Source organism: Doryrhamphus excisus, chromosome 12 (genome assembly GCF_030265055.1).
Source record: "Doryrhamphus excisus isolate RoL2022-K1 chromosome 12, RoL_Dexc_1.0, whole genome shotgun sequence".
Taxonomy (NCBI): Eukaryota; Metazoa; Chordata; class Actinopteri; order Syngnathiformes; family Syngnathidae; genus Doryrhamphus; species Doryrhamphus excisus.
Window position 1 is genome coordinate 14,773,756 of NC_080477.1, and position 22,500 is coordinate 14,796,255.

General features: G+C 39.3%; 1 protein-coding gene across 10 annotated transcripts in view; it reads right to left on the minus strand.

Annotated features, from left to right (window-relative positions):
• Window positions 1-13,943: 13,943 nt before the first annotated feature.
• The window catches only part of LOC131139316 (CUB and sushi domain-containing protein 1-like), a 361,438-nt gene continuing 352,881 nt past the window's right edge, over window positions 13,944-22,500 (minus strand). For all 10 annotated transcript variants that reach the window (XM_058088813.1, XM_058088812.1, XM_058088816.1 and 7 more), the window contains one exon: window positions 13,944-21,366. In XM_058088813.1, coding sequence (XP_057944796.1) covers window positions 21,207-21,366 — 160 coding nt within the window. In that variant the 3' untranslated portion in view covers window positions 13,944-21,206. The remainder of the gene's footprint in view (window positions 21,367-22,500) is intronic.

The window sequence follows — 22,500 nt, forward strand, 5'->3', positions numbered from 1 at the left end:
ACACTTGTGATGTTTGGGTTAGTTAAAATGGACTCTGGCCCTCTTTCTTTGCTAGTACAGTTCATTTGGTCTTGGTCTAGTTGTGAATTCTGATGCGGTTCGGTTCACTTAAATTCAAATGTACAGAAATGACACATATGCATTGGAAGGGAGTGGTTAGCATGTTGGCCTCACAGTCAGGAGATCGCGAAGACCTGGGTTCAATTCTCCACCTGGGCATCTCTGTGTGGAGTTTTTCTGTGTGTGAGTTTTCCGGGTACTCCAGTTTCCTCCCAAATTCCAAAAACAGACTCCAAATTGTCCATAGGTATTAATGTGAGTGTGAATGGTTGCCCTGTGATTGGCTGGCGACCAGTCCAAGGTGTACCCTGCCTCTCGACCAAAGACAGCTGGGATAGGCTCTAGCACCCCCTGCCACTATAATGAGGATAAGAAGATGGATGGATGGCATTGGGAGGGCTGTCACTGCTCCTCTCTATCAATGTGTGTGTGCTTTAAAAGTATATTTTAGGAGCTTTTTGTGGAGTCTAAGCTTGTAAATACAGCAGAATATAAAAATAATTTGCACATTGACTCCAAATTGTCATTCTTATACCTTTTGGTGTGAATAAATGTCATTTGAAGGGAGTTGCATACCGTACCTTTAATGGGGGGAAAAAGGTGAGATCATTTTGAGGAAATGAGACTCCCATGCAGCCATGCAGCTCAATTACAGACAACATTAACCCAGGAGCACAATGCATATTCAAAGTCTATGTCTGAGGCCAAGTCTGCTTCTCACCTCTATCCGTCTTCCTTCTGCATTTGGAGTCCACTCTTTTTACATTCTCCCTCCCTCCTTCTTTTTTCACTCATTCTCCAATCACTGTGAAATTGCAAGACGGCTGGTCGGGGTCTTTTTCTGACAGAGAAATTTGGTTGCGATCGGAATCACACATTCCTTCGTTCCTTTCCCAATTTAAATGATTTTGCCGCTTCACGGGCACACCCACCCAGACAGCCACACACAAGCAAGCATGCGCGGACCCACACAGACACACACACACAATGACAGCCTTGCTGCTTAAGACATGCTTAGAATGAAAATACCCACTTCTGGAACCAAGTGGCTTTCAGTGTCATCAAAGCATGATTATTATAATTATCTTGGATTTCTCCTGTAAAGCCACCTGTTGCATTGTTAGGTAAATGTTCACATTTAATAAAACCAGTATAAAATGTTTTGCATTCACATAAATAATATTGATATTCTTATTGACACAGTTAGAGAGGTATTGGTGGAACATTATGTTTATCATTGTGGTAGTTTGCAGCCGTGGTGCCTTGACCCTAACCCTAATTGCAATCCCTGCCTCTAACCCAGGGGTCTCAAACTCACGGTCCGCAGAACTAAGTGGGGCCATATTTTGTGGCCTCCTACCGGATATCAAAGTTTAGTTTTAATGCGGCCTGATCTAGTCCCACAAGAGAAGGTCAGAGGCACTTCAGCCTGGGTAAAGTGCCCATGACACCAAAACATGCTACTCTTGTTACTTTCAGCATGAAAAATAAACATGAAAGGCACATTTCCTGAAAGAAATAGAGATTCCGCTGATGTTGATAATGATGATGATGGCTGTGTTTGCATGAGAGGTGAGGAAGAGTATGCTATATGATACATGGACATTTTTAGCCTGGTGACATCATAATATGCACATTATATGAGTGACTTTACTCCTATCACAGACTTTGAGTCATGCTGATGATTGTTTATCATTTCCTGTATGCCTTTATCTCTAAAAGTTTTCAAGATACAACCGTTTGAAATATCAAAAATGAATATTTTCTTGAAAACGGGTTAATTCAGTGACTAGTCCACGGTGGACCCTGTCTCTCGCCCCAAAGTCAACTGGGATAGGCTCCAGCATACCCCCACGGCCGTAGTGAGGATAAGCGGCATAGAAAATGTATATAGAAAATAGAAGCTGGATGGGTTAATTCAGATGTAGAATGTGCTGCATTTAATTATGCTGGAAATTACACCGAAAAAATTTAATTGACCTTAAATTACATGATGTCTCATTGCTCATAATAATGCACTTTAAAGTGTGATTCAAATGTTCCACTCCTATCAAAGAGACTAGTGTTACTAGTGTTAAATAGATTTTTAGACTTGTGTTCATATTCACACATTCAGTTCCTTTGTATGTTCATATATATATATATATATATATATATATATATATATATATATATATATATATATATATATATATATATATATATATATATATATATATATATACTGTCTATCTATCTATCTATCTATCTATCTATCTATCTATCTATCTATCTGTCTATCTATCTATCCCTGTCAATTATCTTTCTATTCATTCAATACAGTAAGAATTGACACATTTCAGACAGACTTGCTAATGGTGACTCATTATGATTAATTATTTTTAACACATCTCTGATTAAATTGATTTTCATCATTATTTTTATAATTTTTGTCACTTTAAGAACCCTCCCACCCGAAGTTTTCATTGGCTACAATGATTTCTTTATGATTGTATTCCAGTTTGTCAGCTTGTTCACATTTCTAATAGACAACATTCGTCAGTGGCTTTGCTGTTTTGGACTAAATGTGAAATATTCCAAGAATATCTAAGAATAAGGGCCAAATGCCAAATTGCTAGCTAAGCATGGATCTCTGTCACTGGTTGCCTTGCCTATCTTGCAGTTGATCTGTCAGTTTCAATAACTAAATCCATATATTTTTAAAAGATCTGGTTTACGAATCTTAGACTAAAGTTTCATGCCAGGACTAGCTAAGCAACGATCGCTACCGGTCTTGTATCTTGCAGTCTGCATAGAGCTGTCAGTGTCAATCACTGCCAAAAGTGTTTTATTGAGTAAGTACTTTTAACTAAGTTTTTTGGTGTCATTAGCACTTCAAAAGAAAAGTCTCTCTAATTGGGCGAGCAACAGCCAGCACTGAACTTGCAGTGATCTTGTCACACAGTGACATGAACAAAAAAACAATAAAAAAACAACAAAAAAAAAAACCAACTTGACAGAACACTACCCATAATCACTGTGTAAACGTAAAAATACAATCACAATGAAACCAATATTAAACCATTTTCTGTATTTACCCAAATTCTGCCCTAATAGTATACCAAACCCAAACCCTGACGCTAAACCCCAACCATAAACACAAACTCCACCTCACTCATCGAAAATCCCGATCCCAACTCCTAACCCTAACTTTAAGCTTTGCTATTATTTCATAAATAAATTGTGTTAGTTCTTCTATCTGTTCTGAAGGACTGCTACCATGGCAACATCCAAGCTAATCTTTGCAATGCAACTTTGCAGTTTCAGGATACTGATTGGTTGCATCAGAGTATATCAGGACACATCACATCACTTTGAAGCTGAAAAAAAGAAGAGCACTCACATGGTCATCATATTAGAGCGGCAGGTAGGATGTCAGTGTTCATTCCGAGTCTCTCAATTGAATCCTGGTCTCAGTTCCAATGAAACACTTCAGTCATCAATCAGACTATACGTTTCATTCAAATAAAAACGACATAAAAAAAGTAAGAAGCATGACAATTTGAAATAAACCAGAGACCACCACTTTCACAGGCGATGAAAGTGTGTGAATGATCAATCTGACTCTCAGAGATTGCTTTGTGAAGGTGCTACTGTACAATTGTGTGTGTGTGTGTGTGTGTAGGCGCTGCGTTTTTGTTCTTGACAAAGATTGGCCATGACAGGGGAAGTATTTGTGCGAGCAGTCCACACATGTACACAACACACACACACACACAGGCAGGATCATCTTATATATTTTCCCCAACCTCTGACATTTTGACAACCTTCAGAAAATCTACATTCATATTCTGTGCTTGAATATTCTGTAACATAAATTGCTAGAGAAATTGTACTGTAGTTTGCTACCATTCTGAGAAACACACAACAAAATGAGTTGTGTTACTTTGAAGTAAACTGCAGGTTAACAATATATTTCTTACACTGAGATAGTGAGAACGTTTTAGCAAAAACCTTTTGCATTCTGACGGACATGTTTTTCCTGCTCAAATTTTACAGCCATGTGCTTGCCAGTCCCTTAAATGTGTGCACCAAATTTTGTGATGATTTAGCTGAAAATGCTAAAATCACCATGAGGGTTTTGTAGAGTGCTGTGTGAGAAATTTCAAGTGTGGCTCATTGTCAGAAAAATACTAGTACAGGTTAGACATGTGCATGTTTTAGCCAAATGGTGGCTCTTTTGTATGCCCTTATATCAATGTACAGATATGCATGCACAAAAGGAGGCACATAAAGTTAGGGTAACGATTTCAATGCAACCTTTTATGATCGCTTTCATGCTTCTATACTGCAGCACCAAAGGGAACATCTGACATCTGTGTTAAACTATGCTTGACCACGCACTATAGATGCTGACTGGGAGAGGTGAATCGCCTGAGGGCAGTGAGCTATAAGTTGCTGGCCTCTCTGGTGTCAGTCTATGGAAGCTACGAGTATATAGTATATAAGTCTGCAGAGAAAGCATTTGCAGCAGGCAGGGAGCACGACTGACTCACTTGGTTGTCATGCATAGAAAACTGTCTGCCTCGAATGCAATGGAGCAGTGGTTTCCAAAGTGGGGTGCGCGTACCCGCAGGGGTACGTCTATAACAATGAAAAACAATTTCATTGAGCGCCTAACACTCAATATTACAAGTATGCAGACTTTTACAATTAACAACAATATACTAATTTAAGCCTCACCCATGTTCCGATTATAAATCATGTCCGGTTTATGCCCCGCCCATTCCAAGTCCAGATACAAATACAGGTAATTTAGCTGGGTGAAAAGATACAGATACAGATCATTGTGTACTCGCTCATCCCTCAGAAATATGTCTTTCAATGTTATTTTTTGCCCTGCTAACGCTAACCACTACACCACATAGTGGTGGACTTTGGAGCAGACACCTCGGGTTTGAATCTCCACTAGTAAGCATCATCGGTATTCGTCAGGAAGGGCATCCGTAATTTAAAGGGCTCAAGCTAAATGAGTATGCGGATCAAAAAGATCTGCTGTGGCGACTCCGTAATCAGGAAAAAGCCGAAAGAAACAAACATGTTATTTTTCGCCCTGTGATTTGCCAGCGACCAGTCCAGGGTGTATCCGCCTCTCGCCCAAAGACAGCTGGGATAGGCTCCAGCATACCTGGCATAGAGAATTAATTTATGGATGGCATTTTTCACTGTGAAAATAAAAAGATAAACACATGTTTTGGTGACTTGAGCACTTTAATACCAAGCAAATAATAATCGCTATGAAGACTTGTCGGTGAATGAGCGATGTGCCCCTCGTGTGTTTGACCTTCTTTCTTGTGGATGTAAGGCCAAGTTACAAAAAAACGGCTTTCCAGAGGTAAAAAAGAATATATGTTTTTTTTTAACTTTGTGGGGTCGTATATGCTGAATCATGAATATGCAGGCATCCATCGTTTAGCGACAGCAGTATAACCTCTAACCACCTCCTGGGCGGTGGTAATGAATACATCTTTTTTTTTTGTCTGTACCTTCACAATCAAAGCATTAGCAGTGATATGCATTACCTCCTACCAATTTTCAATTTTCTCAGCCAACCATGTAAGATGATAAAAGCTGTTTTGTTTGGCACCTGCTGGTCTCGGGCTCAGAAGTCAAGATGACAAGTGGCAAACTAACGCATTGCCTGCTGTCAAACGGCACAGAGCGAAACAAGAACAAAAAAGATGACTTGGAAATGTGGTTTTGCCTTTCATCACTGCGGGACAGATATGATCGATTAAAGCTGATATGGCTTCAATCAATCCCTTGATTCATTTTTCTTCACACAGTTGTAGATCAATGCGGTCAGTAGAGCAAGTTAACATCGTGTAAGGCTGGCAGTGATGCAAAATAAATATAAAAAACAATATAAAAATGAAAAAAAAAAAAATATCAATTCAAAATAACTAAAAATCAACCCAACCCTGACCCCCACCTCTAATCCTAACATCTATCTCTAACCTCTAACTCCAAGGTTCCACTGTACATTCAGTCCATCGGAAATAATTCGCTATTTGCGGGGGGTTCGTAATAACCCGTTTACATGCCAGTGCAAACAGGGTTATTCCTGTATACATGGTAATTATAAACAATCAGGATATCCAATCAAAATGGCGATGTACGGAGAACGTCACGTCCGCTTCTTCTTCCAACACCAGCAAGGCGTATAATGAACAACCCGGGACCTGTAGTACTTGTTATAAAGGACATACACATTTTCATATTCATCTTTCACCACATTAATTAGATGGTTAGTTTCCTCTTTGTTCCAAAAATGTGCAGTTTTGCGTGCCGCCATGTTTTCAAATTCAATATTTCCAACATTCTTTTCAAATGTAACACAAATCAATATTCCCTTGGATGGAGATATCCCGATAGGTGTATACATGACCCAATATTCAGGTTAAAAAGTAGTAACCCAGGGGTAATATTCAGGATTATATTGGCCGTGCACATCCGGGTTATTGCTAATATTCCGGGTTATTTGACTGCATGTAAACGTAGCTACTAACACAACAAAAATGCTTCCAGGACTCTTTTTGTGAAAGTGCCGCAAGCAGTAAAGTGTAAAGAAATGAAGGTCTTAGTCTGTAGTGGTCAAGCTCTGTTGTACGATCATTTCATCACTGAACTCAAAGAGGAGATAAAATGTTAGTGTTTGGTCCAAATGGAATTGCAGTGGATGTTCGGGCAGCAAAGGGAAAGGACACACACTTTTAGATGTGTGGAGATTAAGTCACAGTGCTGCACAAGAACAAAACCCATGACACCACTGTGTGTGTGTGTGTGTGTGTGTGTGTGTCATAATAACCCCCAAAAGGTGTGACACCTGACGCCCATATGGTGTAGGTCACTGAAAAAAACACTAAATGGACAAAGTATACAGCTTTAATCTAAAGTTTATAGCTAGAGCTGCAATCTAACTACCTGTGTGTGTGTGTGTATGTTTGAAGCCTTACGAGGTCACAGTGGCCAAACAAATGGTGCAACTTCTTTTTAATATGCTGAATTTAAAATGCCATAGATCGTGACCTGAAATATTAAGCATGTTTTTCACTTTTGAACATGTTAAAATATTTACAAAGCAAAATACAAGTCAAAATGTTGAATACACATCACAGATTTCCACGTATACAGTTCAACATGACCAAAAAATTGGTAGGAAGAAGCATGGTTTCTCTTTGTAAGAAGTTGCTGCCATGTTGAATATCCACCTTTGCATGCTGCTGCGGTTCAGCCGAGCACTGCGAGAGAAAAGAGAAAAGGACGGAACAAACAGACATACGAGTGTAGGAGAGTGGAAGATGAGAGGAGACTCAGGAGGCTCTGCCCTAAAGGAATCCTTCATCCGCTGTCACATGCACACACATACGCGACAAGAGACAGAGCCAGAGATAGCAAAAAAAAAAAAAATTAAAAAAATAATGCGGCAAAGCTGCCAACCGTGCAGGCTGCCAAAATGATAATCATGCCCCAATCCTGGCAATGATGCCAAACTGCACTGCCATTCTCCACTTTAGGCGACAGGCCAATACAATAAGTACATAATAGCATTTCAGTGTTTCCCCAAGATATGTTTGCTGGTCGTGTCAAAAATGTAGATGTGCTGCTAAAACTCTCACTTGAAAAAGATGATGATGAAACCGGAGTGAGCAAACTACAGTGAAGTTTAAACTCCAGGTAAAAGTACGACTCATTAAACCTGAAGTTGTCTAATCTGTGCTGGTGTTATCATCTGATTCACACACCCACTCACTACTGCTTAAACGTTTGTTTACAGTCATCCTGCCAGCGATCACTGTCTGATAATGTTCAGATGGGATAAAGATGAAGAAATTAGAGTTTATCTAATGTTTGAGGCTCCTGCTTCCATCTCAAAGAACGAAGAGAACCTTGTTAATTTTATGCCTCTTTTCCACACTTTCACACCACTGGATTGGGGTCTGATTGTAGGCTTTCATGTGTTCAGACTTTGTAAAGTATTGGCTGGGAGTGTCTGTGATGGGTTTGTGCAAATCTGACAAATACATCTTTAAATCTGAGTGGAACAGTTGCAGCCGGTGGCAAATGGACGCATCGATCACGTCCTTATTAGAGCGTTGGAACACCTCACCGTGAAAAATCTACAGGAAGGAATAGGTAAAGTAGTACCTTGGTTTTCATACTCCCCTGGTAGGGTTTGGTTTTTGGATAAAATAGTTGACACAAGTGTCTCAGTTTGTGTACACTGTCTCGGTTATGGTACATCCAAACATTGTGCAGAACAAAACAGTCATTCCTTTCATTCCATTTATTAAACAGGACTGGGTTGCAGCAAGAAACAAGAAAACAAATATCCCAACCACAACAAAACAACAGATATACACCTTGGGTGACCTTGGGTGTTCTGAAAGACGGCAACAAATAAAATGTCTTCTTTCTCTTTCAGCCTTTCCCATCAGGGGTCGCCACAGCAAATCAATCTCCTCCATCCAACCCTGTCTTCTCCATCTGTCTCTCACACCAACTACCCTCATGTCCTCCTTCACTACATCCATAAACCTCCTCTTTGGTCTTCCTCTACGCCTCCTACCTGGCAGGTCAAAATGCAGCATCCTTCTACCAATATATTCACTATCTCTCCTCTGGACATGTCCGAAACATCTCAGTCTGGCCTCTCTGACTTTATCTCCAAGGCCTCCAACATGTAATGACCCTCTGATGTACTTGTTCCTGATCCTATCCATCCTGGTCACTCCCAATGAGAACCTGACCACATTTCAACAGTAGTCAGCAAGCATACATGGATTCTACGTTCTTTTCTCTACAGCTGCAATGTCCTGGTGGAACAAGACTCATCACTAACTTCTCCACAGTTCAAAGGAAAGAAATCTAGATGTGAATGCAAAAAGTGTATCTTCAGTGACATCCAATATTTGTAGGACTTTATAAGGTTTGCCACCAGCTGCTTATAATTATCTGTCTTGTAGTTTCCAAGAAACTTTGATAAAAAAGCTAATTTTTACTACCGTTCATAAAATTTCTCTACATGCATGCATTTTGTCCAAATAATAACAAAACATGTCAAAACTCTAGACATATTACAATGAATGTATTGTATGTGAAGACACACTTTCAGATACAACTGGTTGCTTGTAGACACACTGTACCTTACCTTCTGATAAATTACCGTTACTTTGCATAAATTTCCTATTTTGACCCTATAGTGTATCTTGGAAATAATTTGCACTTCATTTGCTTGTAGACCAGTGACATTTTTGTCAGTATGCACATTTTGGGTTTGTATGGTATGGAGACTTTTAGTTAGAATTCCATTAACATTTTTATAGATGATAAATTACCATCACTTTGATAAAGAAGATGAGAAAGACTACTGAAATAAAAAAAAATGGTCACTTCTCCATTTCATTTGTTATTTATCAGCATTTAGAGTTGTTTTCTGCATGTAAATGCAACCAACCAGCCATGCTCATCGCCGTAGGCTTGATGTAAGGTCCTATGGCATGAGAGTCGAGAGCGCTCAGCGTTGAGCCAAAAGGTCTGACTGTCAACTTGACTCCCAACATGGCTTTAAGGTTTACAAAGTGATGTTTACTAACTTACAACCACACAGCTCGACAGGCTGACATCTGTTAGATAAAACTATTGTTAACATTTTGGGTGTCTGGATTAATTAGCGAATTGAAATTGTGAATTAATGTATTAATTAATCATGCATTGGTATCTAAAAATCATGTGAGTGGTGTCCAGTCATCACGACTGTGAACACCGTACTTCGGTTTCATTTGCCACTATTTCAGAAGTCAACATTTTACCGTTTTTTATGTGTGATAGAAGGCTGTAGAAAATGAACAAATTTGGAGAGCACTTTGACTTTGATTTGGGCGACCTTGTCAGGTTTCAGTATGAAGTAGTTTTAAAAGACTGAATAATTTTAAGTAGAAAAATATATATAGAATGTTTTTTAGTACAGTGAATGAATTTAATGGAATAACCAGTCGGGTGTGCAGAAATGCGTGATGTATTTACCTTGACAAATGTTGTCATTTTGACATGAATTGTGATGCTTTTCATATTTTCTGCATATGTTATCTTCTCAAATTGAAGGTGTCAGTGTTTCATAAACTTTGGAGAAACAGATGAGGTTTAATCCTCCCCAGTGGTGGCACCAAAGTGTTCATTATTCAAGAAAGAAACCTTTTAATATGGTGTCAATCAGAAAACTAATTGCAGTCATAATACTAGCAGTAGTCATAGTTTATTTAACTTCAACATCTACACTATGTGGAGCTGTGACCACTTTTAAAAGATTCTGTGACATGATCCATAAGTGATAATATGACGGGACATTTTCTCATCTCTTGTCAAGGATTTTACGGAGACGGAGTAAAACCCCAAAATGGATGTTCTCCTTGGTCGCTCTGGCATGAAATTGAAGAATTCTACATGTGTTGTGCAGCGTTTCCTACATGTGTTACCCAAATACAATTACTTGTTGTTCCCAAGTTAAATGCACGGCTATAAGCTACTGTTGTTTCATTCATGAAAGCCAACATTTTCTGTATCGCTTCAAGTCTGTAAATTCTGTTTTATTTCATCCAGACAAACAACTCCATTCCGGTTCATTTCCTTCCCAATGCATCTTAATTCACTCACATTTCATCTTAGTCCTGCAATGTTTGCCCTGAGAAAGCAGCTCAGAGCTTTGCTGTACATGGAATTAAAATTTGGAGCCGCTGTCCGTTATCCCCAAGCATGCTGACTGCTCGTGCTCTTCTCCGACAGATGCAATCTCTTTACTTGTTTATCGTCTCTCATTTCTCGCTGATATGATTTGTAGGTCCCAGGGTACGTGACCAACCTGGCGGTAACCAAGGGAACCGGCTGAAAATAATAGTGCTGGGGTAAAAAAAAACATGTTTTACTTACATTTCATTTATGTATGAATTCATGAAAAGCTGCGCTCAGGTGGCCTTCTCATATTAGATTACAACGACAAAATTGTTGAATGACAGCCTTTCCCACACATTAAAGGTGCAGTACGGAAGAGCCGAGGATGAGGTGTCACTAGTGCAAACCTCTTTAGGGTGAGATGTACCAGACATTATTGTGCATTATCAAAGCAAGAACAGTATTCTTTTGGGAAGTTATCCAACACATGATGATGGACACTGGCAAGTCGCAAATTTCATTCAAAGGATTCTTTTCTTACTTCAAAGCAAGATGAGGTTCAAAGGTGAAGTCCATAAACATCCATCCATCCATTTTCTGTACCGCTTATCCTCACAAGGGTTGCGGGGGGCATGCTGGAGCCTATCCCAGCTGTCTTTGGGCGAGAGACGGGGTACACCGTGGACTGGTCGCCAGCCAATCACAGGGCACATATAGTCAAACAACCATTCACACTCACATTCATACCTATTTGGAGTCACCAATTGACATAACATGCATGTTTTCGGAACACTGTATTCCTTTTAGTTTGAATTCTATGTCAACCGGTAGATGACCTAAAAGAGAATGTGTCATGAAAAGAATGCTCCCCAGACACAATTAAAAGGGTAGAAATCATTAAACTAATTAAATAAAAGAGAAAAAAGGGGTGAAATAAATTCCAGGGGGGCATACACACTCTCCCTATTTAAAAGTCAACCCTTTGCTAAAGCATAAACGTAGTTAGAACTGACCCCTGGTACATATCCTGTATGTTCCTTGGACTATAAGACTAAGACTTCTGGCTTGATCTACCATCTATCACTCTACTCTATTTTGATATCTTAGCCCAACCAGTCAAGACAGACAGCCGCGCCACAGAGCCTGGGTTCTGTTCAAGGTTTCTTCCCCAGAGGGAGTTTTTTCTTGCCGCCGTCGCCAAGTGCTTGCTCATGTGGTATCTGAGTTGGGTCTCTGTTCTCTGTATCTGTTAACTCATCTAAATTAGCCGTATCCGTATTTGGAGTGAGCGGGGCATACACCGGAAGTGGGCGTGGTTTGAATGGAATAGTATTGTTTATTATTCAGCGATATGTGTACTGTGTATGTGTATAAGTGATCCCTGAGACTTTATTCTTGAATTATTATTATTATTATTATTTAATGACCTGCATGATGTTGGTGATTCATGCAAACATGGCAAATAATCTGTCAGCCTTCAGCCATTGTCAGCCAATCAGTAGGACTGATGTAGATGTCCAGTTTAAATTCCATGAAATTGTATTCACTCATTCCCAACAATCTATTATCTTCATTTAGTAGCTTGTTTCTTGGCTGTACTGCTGCCAGTACGAGGATGTCAAGCTAATATGCCAAGGGTCTTCAGAATATGAATGGCTGGCCCATGTCACTTAAACTCTATGAGCAATGGGGCTGTTTCTGGAGCCAATCAGATTCAGATTAGCCTCACAATGTCGGGATTTTTCCATCCTCTGATTGGCTGAACAGAGCAAAACTGTTTGACAAGCCTAGTTACACCCACAATGGCTGACTGAGGAGAATTGACTCGATCTGTGGTACATACCATGTAATATATTTTGACTCTGAACTGCTCCAGATGATGTTGTAGTGTAAAGGTTTGGAGTTGTCTTAACCCCTTATATATCTGAGATGTTCTATTTGCGTTCATTAAATTTGGCTGAGCACCAGCTTCCCAAGCAAGGAGATCATAGGTGGAAGTTACTGATGATGATGACATTAGGAGCAGAAATGAAAATCAGGCGTATCTGTAACAATGTATTGTAAGATAAAAAGTTAAACAGGACCTATTAGACTTGTTCCACTTTTCCAGTCTATAAATATTGTTACAATTTTACATTTGGAAGTGAACTCTGAAAAGAAGTTTGTTCTAACACCGAGTTCTACTGTCGTTTCAATCTAGACTTCCTTATATGGGCTGCACTCAGTGTCCGGAAGTCCTCTGGAGTGCTTGGGAGTGTGACAAATCACGACAGAGTGGGCGTACCTAGAGGAGGGCAGGATGTGAAGTAAATTAAACAGATCGTTTGGGTTGGAAGCAGGAAGTCCATGGAAACACTACAGATAGAGGTGCAGAATCTGGAAGATCTAGAAAGCTTTCTGTATGTAGATGCTCTATAGGAGTCCACAACTCAATACCAAGTGCTGAAAATGAGCATAATAGGTCCCCTTTAATAATGATATGTACAATAATGGTAATGGTTATGTACAGTGTTGGAAATAGGCTGGGTGGTACAGTGGGTAACAATAGCGGCTTTTGGCCAAAGGCACCTGGGTTTGAATCACAACAAGGGTGAATGGGCATGGCAATAAATCATATATTTTTTTATTTTTATTTTTTTAAAGCACTGGGCAAAAAATTGTGCTGGGTGAACGCCACTGATATCACCCACTGTTTATTAGGCTCCTCTATGAAAACAACTTTTTGATTTTGTTGTTAATGCGGTCTTTCCACGAGTCCCTACAGATATTAAAGCAGCACAACATCCATTTTAAATTGAATGCAGACAGAAGCTGGAGCCGATCCACAGTTGAAGCCGTCTGTCAAAGTGCTTTCAAATCTCTATGGAGAAAAAAACACACACACACACACACACACACACACACACACACACACACACACAGGCACGGTCCACAATTAATCTTGTGTGAACATTATCACACTGTGTGAAGAGGATGGAACACCTGTGAGAAGTGTAATCATGCAAAGTCCACACAGGAAGGCCTCTGCTGCTTTGAGCCTGGGATGTCGCTGCTGTGCTTCAATCATGCACAAACACGCCGTCTGATTTGTTATTTAACATGCGCACTACGCTGAGAGACACAGTCGGCAGGCCAGTTTACACACGGAGGACAAAAGTTGTTGTATAAAAACTTTATTCTCAAATCTTCAAAATACTGTAGCTGTTAAAGTGTGAGTCTCTTTGACAACAGGTTATGAGGCTGCATTCACATACTGTATGCTTGCGTTATTTATGTCTCTCTCTGGGTCATACAAAATAATGGGTCGCAAACATTGCAATAGAATCCAATGGAACTGGAGCCTCCGTACAGTATGTGTCCCTATTCCCCTGGGAGGAACCACATCTTAGCTCATTTATACGGACACGGGGCATCGCTTTGGGGCCAAAAAGGTCATGAAAAAGCTCTCAGGAGAACACTTGTCTCTAATGCAGTTGTAGATGTGTTACTATTAGTTGATCTTTCACAGGAACACTGTGGAAAACTAGCTTAAAATATATATATATATATATATATATATATATATATATATATATTGTGCAAAAGTCTTTGGTCACCTCTTGCTTTGTGTTTAGACAGTACCATGAGATTAAATGGGATGTTCAGTAGTCCCTCATTTATCACTGTTAATTGGTTCTAAATCCTGACCGTGATAAGTGAATGTCAGGGGCGTTCAGAGTTGACTTTTAACAAGGAGTTGATTATGGCTGCAACAGTAGCCCATGTTCTAATTCTAATTATTTATTTTTGGATGATTGTCATTATTGTGCTTGTTTTCCAAACCGCATTAAAAGCTTGTTGCTGCAGTTATCAAGTCTGATGCTTGTGTGTCCCATCGAATATTATAGTAACATTACTGACATTTAGTGTCCAGTGTAGAATACTGTATAGCATAAGGTTTTTGGATGCATCTTCCAAATGCATTATATGTGTATTTTAGTTAATGTAATATTTTTATGCTTGAAAATTTTTGATTTAGGTAAAAATCTATAAGATTTGTTTCAATATGCATATTTTAAAATTAATAATAGGCTGTATTTTGTCAGGAAACAATATAATTTATGAATTAATATATGCAAAACATGATAATTATGAAAATGAAAGTTACATTTTTTTTCACTTTACCACTTTGTGTGTTCTAAATGCACCTTATAACATCATTTCCCACTTAGAAACTGTTTTAGGTGTAACGTGGTGTCAAACACTAATAGCTACTAATATGACAATACTAACAACGCCGCCTTGGTGGAGGTCTGCTCTCTTCCACTTACCGAATTAATGGTTATTCTCGCATTACTAAAACAATATACTATACTATACTGTATCTGTATCTAATGGCCGCCTAAGACTTTTGCACAATAGTGCAGAGCTGCAGTATAATGACCCCACTGTTACCACCATCACTGTAGTATTAATGCTATCATTATTGAAATTAAAAATGGAGGAAACATTTCCAGTGTTCCTGTGAAACATCACCCATTCTACTATGACATCTTCTCTCTGATCATTTGACATAAGTTATAACAGCTCTAAAAACATTTCATGTCTTTCCGTAAACAAGGTGTTGGCCAGCCTACATCAGTGATCATAAAAAGTACAGCATATTTATTTATTTATTATTATTATTTTTTTTAAAACAAACTCTCCATAAAAAATAGATTTCTGTACAAAAATGTCTCTTCTGTTGCAATTTCAAGTTGAGCAGCACATCACAATGGCGACAGAAAGGATGGTGACGATGGTGATGGTGAACACTGCGCCTCCTGAAGGACCTCCCCGGCTTTTAAAAAATACATATTCTGGGGGTTTGTTGAAACAATACAGTAGTAAATCTACTTCACACAAACAAGGAATAGTGTAGGAATAGTGTATGTCCCAAACAAAACGCAGAAATGAAGCACACAGGAAAAGTTTGGAGTGTCTGCCCATACCATTTGAAGATAAGAGAGCATTTCTGGAAATGCTGATTTTTCACCAGAATTCCTACTGTGGTGCAATTATGTTATTTTACTGGCATGCTTCTTTTATTTTGAAGGCTTGATTTTACCACCTACAGGATGTTACACTGATGTGTTTCCAAGCAGACCAGAAGCTGTGCTGTGTATTAAACAGGAGGGTCCTGGGAAAGAAGGGCACTTAGTAAGTTGTATGATCATTTGGTAAGGCCATGTTACACAACTGCACTATTTTCTCTATCCAGGATTCCCCTTTTGATTACAGTATACCGTATGATGAAGAAAGTCTAATACTGTCGTCCCTCGCTGCATCGCAGTTTGATTATTGCTCCCGCTGTGTTTTTCAAAAATTAATCAATGATTGCGGTTATGTGGTTGACTGTTCCAATGAAAAAATTCCTTGGGGAGAGGGCATGAATGGAAATGATTGAGAAGCACTGAATTAGCTTAACTTGCAAGTCCAACATGACATAGTGAAAAAGTGTTATTCTCCCATTCCGTGTGGAAGTGGTACTTTTTTGACTTCTTACTTTGTCCTTCTTCCCCACTCAGTTTCAAACCACTACTTAATTTGAAAAAAATAAAAATAAACTGGAGGCTAACTAGTTAGCTTCGTAGATTGCTATTCAGCCAGTGCACAACACAGCTAGTCGTACTGTTTGAGTGTGTGTCTACGTATGGCAGATTGATGTTAGATTCACTTTTGTGTACATCAATCAAATGACAAATATCATTGTGAGGATGTTGATCTGTTTTTTAATTCCATGCGATTGACCCACATTACGTTCAAGATACTAGAACAAGGCACGTTCCCAATGCTAACGGTGAGTTATTATGTCTTATTATTGCTTATCATGTCTACTATATTAGGTAATATGAGTACAAAGATTACTATAGGGGTGTTGTTTAATGTCTAGAGGGCTCTAGACATAAACAGGTCATTAAAAACAAATATATTTAATTATTAATATAGAATACTACCATTCGGAAATTCACCTATCACGGTGGGGCTGGAACCAATGAACTGCGTTAAAACGAGGGACGACTGTAACGATCCATTTGTCAAGTTAGTACCAGCCCACAGCTGGTTAGTGAAAGATAAAACAGAACTCTTTCATTTCATTCCATGTTGTTTGCTCATTCTGCATGGCCGCTATCTCACAGAGATCCCGGTAATAATTTCTGATTTTGGCTGCAGGCTGGAGACCCTATTATGGCACCAGTAACCTTTGAGGACGTGCACACACGCTCACTGTGCATTTAGCTCAATTCCCACCCAAACGTAACCTCTCACAGTGCAAGTTGAATCATTACATGGCAGGATAAAGAGGACTATAATAAAAAGAGTCTACATTTTTTGTGTTGGGCACACTTGGAGATCAGCAGCATGCCATTAGCAGTTCAAATTAGACCTTTTATTGTGGAACCCTTGCAGCCTCTTATTTCCAGGTTATATTATGCCCTCTTGGCTCAATGGGAAATCTCAAATGATATAATTAGATCAATTCAATGGGTGCACACCAGCATACAAAGAGTAACAAACAGCTATTTTGCTTGTCTTTAAAAGCTACTCTATATTGTCATTGTCACTGTGTCATTTGTTAGGGACATTTCAATGTACGATTTCTTCTCATTTTCCAGGATAAATGAAAAACCACTTCATGTTTTTCTTACTTTTTAAGATGAGTCTCCAGCAAATGGAATACTTATTTGTGTGAACTGGATTTCTCATGTATTGTTTGCAAGTTCATGACGGACATATTGAAGGTGAATTATTTATACGGCAACAAACCACAGTGTAAAATTAATGCGGACAAAGTCATGCAGGTTACAAACAAAAAATGCCTGAGGCGTAAACCTAATGTGAGAATGTTGTATGCGCATTGTGAAACAAGCCTGCAGACACTGGAATGCACACACTGACAGCAGTTTCATCTGGCATCAAAACCCAATGCAGCGCCTTTTCAGACACATGTTGTTGCATGCTGCAAAGTATTGTGTGGAAGTTTTGACTGATAATGCCAAAAAAAATCAGCTGAAGCTTGCATATTTTGCTGCAGTGAGCTTCCAGCATCACACGTCAAAACTTGGAACACACGATATTGTGCATGTTGTCTTTTTGTCTGATGAGCGACATTTGTGTAGTAATTGGAAACTAGCGCCAGCCAATCGTTTCTATTGTAGAACTGAAGATGCGATATACAGTGGAACCTATAAAGTCAAGATTTGGGAGGAAAATATGCCTCTAAAAACACAAGATGCCAGCACACGACTTGCATTTCCCTGTACTTTTATACGGATAGTTCAGCCCAAAATAATTCATTTTCCAGCCAAAATTTGAAGTGAATTTTGGGTAGTTTCTGGCTTGAAAATCCACAAAAAGTGTCAAAAAGTAATACCCCGCCACTTTACTGTTATTCAAATATGTTAGCCATAATATTGAATTACTCCAAAAAATTGGTTATTTAAGGATCTGTGTACATATATTTTTGCCTAAATGAAGCATTTTCATGCATAGAAATAGAAAAATTAAAAAAAATTCATATGTAAGGCATTTAGACATATGTAGCATTCTACCTTGGTCTTTCGCTGTCAGTAATGTTACACTGATTAGACAATAGCCACTGCATGAAGTACTGTACAGACCTCTGTAGTGAAAAATAAAAACAAGAAACTCTCCCAGTACTAACACGTGTGATTCCTGCCTTATTTTATGTGTTATATGCAGTATTTTCTTATTATATCAACTAATGAATGCAAAGTGGCTGTAGGGGTGTTATTTAATGTTGAGAGTGCTCTAATAATGTTAACAATTTCTAGTGGGTTACGTGTCTTGGCCTAGGCAAACAATTTTTAGCGTAATGACCTGGTGCCCGTGAATGCACCATGCAGGAGGGAAGGGACATTGAGTGGGGACTTAACGTGCCATCCTTCCGACATACAGCTGCAGATATCTGCTGGAGAAGAAGGCGCCAGAAAGGGACATCACCATCGGATGCTGCAGCTGACAGTGTGTTGCTCAAAATTGATTATGTTGATTCAAAATTTTAAAACACAATATTATAATAATAATAAAAGTAATATTGAGATCCTTCCATACAAAAAAAATACCGGTCATAAATTGCTGGACATTACAGGTTCCACTGTCTATTTTACTTCAGGCAGCAATAGTCAAGTTTCTGTAGCATAAATATGTAGTGATCCCATTTGGTCACCTTTCAGATTATCCTGTAATATTCATGACATCACTCTTTTAATTGGTACTTTAACCTGGAAGTGAGGAAAGTGTACTTAGAAAATCAAAACCTCAAGCTTTTTTACGTTACCTAGCCTTGTATTGATTGGGAAGGTGCAAAACACAATAAAGAGGTAATTTGCTCAGATAAATTGTACTTTTTAAGTGATGAAAGGCTGTGCTCTTTAAAAAGGTGTGTTGGGGTGAAAAAGTGCATTAAAAGGCGTGAAATACATGAGCGTAGTCAGGGACATTAACAACACATCTTTTTAAAGACTTTGTTGCTTCTGAACACTTTTGCTACTACTGTGTGGAATCAATGAGTTCACTCTGAGATATATGATATGTGAAGCATCACACTGTCTGCTATTTCGTTGACCTTTAGTAGCAGGTCAATATGAGCCTCCAGATCATCAACACAACAATGGTGCCAATATGACACACAAGAAGGCCGGAGGTCCACAGGTAAACTCACCACAATTTTCTTGGTGGGGTAGACTGTTGTCTACGGCGATAAAATATACAGGGCTGTAGCAGATGCTCACACCTTCAGCGAGGGCGGGGGCGTGAAATATAAATGTATATATACAAACACTCTGTAACCCTGTAATTACCCATCATTTAGTCATCTTTTTTTTAAAGATAGAAGCTTTGAATAAAATTTGAAGGACTCATTTTCCAAAACCATTTCTTACCCCAAAATTATTTTTTTGTTCATAATCCAGTCAGAAAAACACACTAGTGCAAAATTTGTGCGGTTTAAGAGTCTGTATAAAGTTTATACTTGGGCGGTCCCAGCAGCAGCGGATTGGGAAGTCCCATTGGGCCACTGGGTTTTGAACATAAGTTCATCGATATCTTCACTGAAGAAAAGTGCCAGAAGAGACAATCTGCCTCTGTTTCCATAGCAACCCCACCTTGTCTCTATCCCAGTCCACAAACAGAGAAGATCCTCCGTCCGTTTGTCTCATGTCAGTCACTCAAACCATCTATGAGAGTCTTGATCTGCTTTTGATTTTGTGGCTGAATGATACAAATATCACCTGGCTCTGGATCATATCCTCCTCCTCCACTAGAGACATGAAGATGTTTCCATCCTGGGTCGGCCGTCCTGACAGTTTAATGCCTCCAGGTCTCCTCTTGTTCAGCCAACAAACAGGGAATCCTGGCGAGTCCAAGTACGGACTGTTTGAAAGTGTGTGGATTTCTGCTTCCGCACTGTCTAGTTGTTGTCTTGGGACTGTTTTATGGCATCTAATTGGCAATTCATATGAGCTATAGGAGGACTGCTTCACATGTTAAGGATCATGGAAATGGGTGGAGACCATCCCACATGACCACGAGCACAAGGTGGACTACCTGTGCACCTTATGATTGAGCAATTTGAATGCACTGGAGACCTCACATCATAAGCTATGTAGAGAGAATTGTCACGTTTCTGATGGTTTAGCCTAATTGGGTGCCAGATATTGTAATAATACAATAAGGCATATACTGTAGTCAATAGTGAAAGATAGACAACTTTTTTGATTGTCCTGTCTTAATGAATGGGAACCTTCCAATAGTCTAAGCAGGCTAAAAAGGTTTTCAAACCTTTAAACAACCACTCCAAGTACCATTTACGTTCTGTACTTGATTTCAAGTCTGATACAAGTGGTCACTTTGTTTAGTCGATTTAGATGCCAGTGAGTTTGTGCACCTTGCAGCAAAAAAAAGGCCATCTAAGTTGCCATTAAATTCAACTTAGTCCTGTCTAACCCATTCTGGTGCCCAGTGGGGGAGCCAGTAAGCCTTTTACCACTGTGCACATTTATTTGGCATAGGGATATAGAGTTGGATTGGGGTAAATTCCCGTTGGAGGAAAGGTCTCCAAAGGCCAATGGAGAGGTTTTCACCTTTCTAAGTTGGAAGTTAAGAATCTCTGGACTTGCCTGTTTTCCCTTCATGTCTAACCCCCCTGACAAATGAACACATTTTTCAATGACATCACTGTCTGCTCCCATTATCACCTGTCAGACTAGAGGGAGAGGCGGTGGATCCTCATGTTGGGAGGAAGCAGAGGCACATGACTGGAGTGTATGCTGACAGCACGCCACCACACAGACTGCGCCGGTGCCATTCATTGTTTGTTTGTTTGTCCTGTTGGATTAAACCACACCGCAGACAGCCAGGGTGGACTGCTGTTTTTAGCTAGTGGTGGATATGATGGACTATACCACAGTGCATACTGTATTGAGTGTGGTGTCAAATCGAACGGCTTTAGCCTCGGTGGGCTTCATGTTCGTGTCATACATGGGGTTTTCGAATGATGCTTGACCATTGGTGCTTTCATGGCCCACATAGCCATTGAACTGGACCTTGGGACGGGTTCTGAAACAGACAGTAGGAAAGAGTGGCATTATGACATGATGGTATCGTATTCATATTCACTTCTCACATTTCAGCAACCATTTTTATTGCGCTATATCTTCTCAGGGCATAATAAAAAATGACTAAAAAGAGAGATTGTTGTTGTGGTTATATCTCGCAATACTACAGTCAAACATGGTGGTGGTAGTGTCATGGTCTGTGCTAACATTTGCTTTTTGTTTGTTTTTTTGTAGCTTGACACAGGTCTTGTAGCTTTTTCTTTCGACTTTTGTGGCAAGGACTCGCTTCATCATGGGAAATTAGAAGAATATTACTTAGTATCAAAATTAAGTGTTTCATTGTTGTTAGATTTTAGAGCAGTTAACTTCTTTTTACACTTGTCTGACAAGTAACAATGTTAAAAATGAGCTGCAACAGTTAGACACCGGAACAGATTAGTTGTAAATCACTCATTGGTCGCCAGTGGTAGCCAATCACAGGGCACATATAGAGAAACAACCATTCACACTCCAATTAACCTAGCATGTTTCTGCAATGTGGGAGGAGAAAACCCACGGGGAGAACATGCAAACTCCACACAGAGATGACTGAGGGTGGGATTGAACACGGGTCTCCTAGCTATGAGGTCTGCGCGCTAACCACTCGACCGCCGTGCAATCCTAGTTGTAAATCCACTGTTTGAAATGGAATTAATGAGTGTGTTTGAATCATCAAATCATCTTCCACTGCAGATGTAAACTCAAAACTGCATGTGATTACATTTTTATAAGAATTGACCAAGCATATGAAAATAATGGGAAATGATTTCAGTACAGCCAATTACAAAATGTTAAAATTTCCCTGTTACTTTTGGTGGATCTTCAGTTTTAAGATTTTAAATCAAGAAACCTTTGCATAGAGTGATGGTACACATTAAGATGCCATTGTAAAAAAAATACAAGGGAATACCTAAGAATCCAAAGATGCATACAATTGATCAGATGTTTTATTAAAGGTTATTTATCATGGTAGACGGCCTGATTGGTAGTAGGTGTCATGCCAGTCTACCAACTTCTTGCCTCAAAGGTGTGCCCATCTGCTCTTCATGTGCAGAGATGAAGGTGAAGTGAAAGTTGCTATGTTACGCAAAATTTG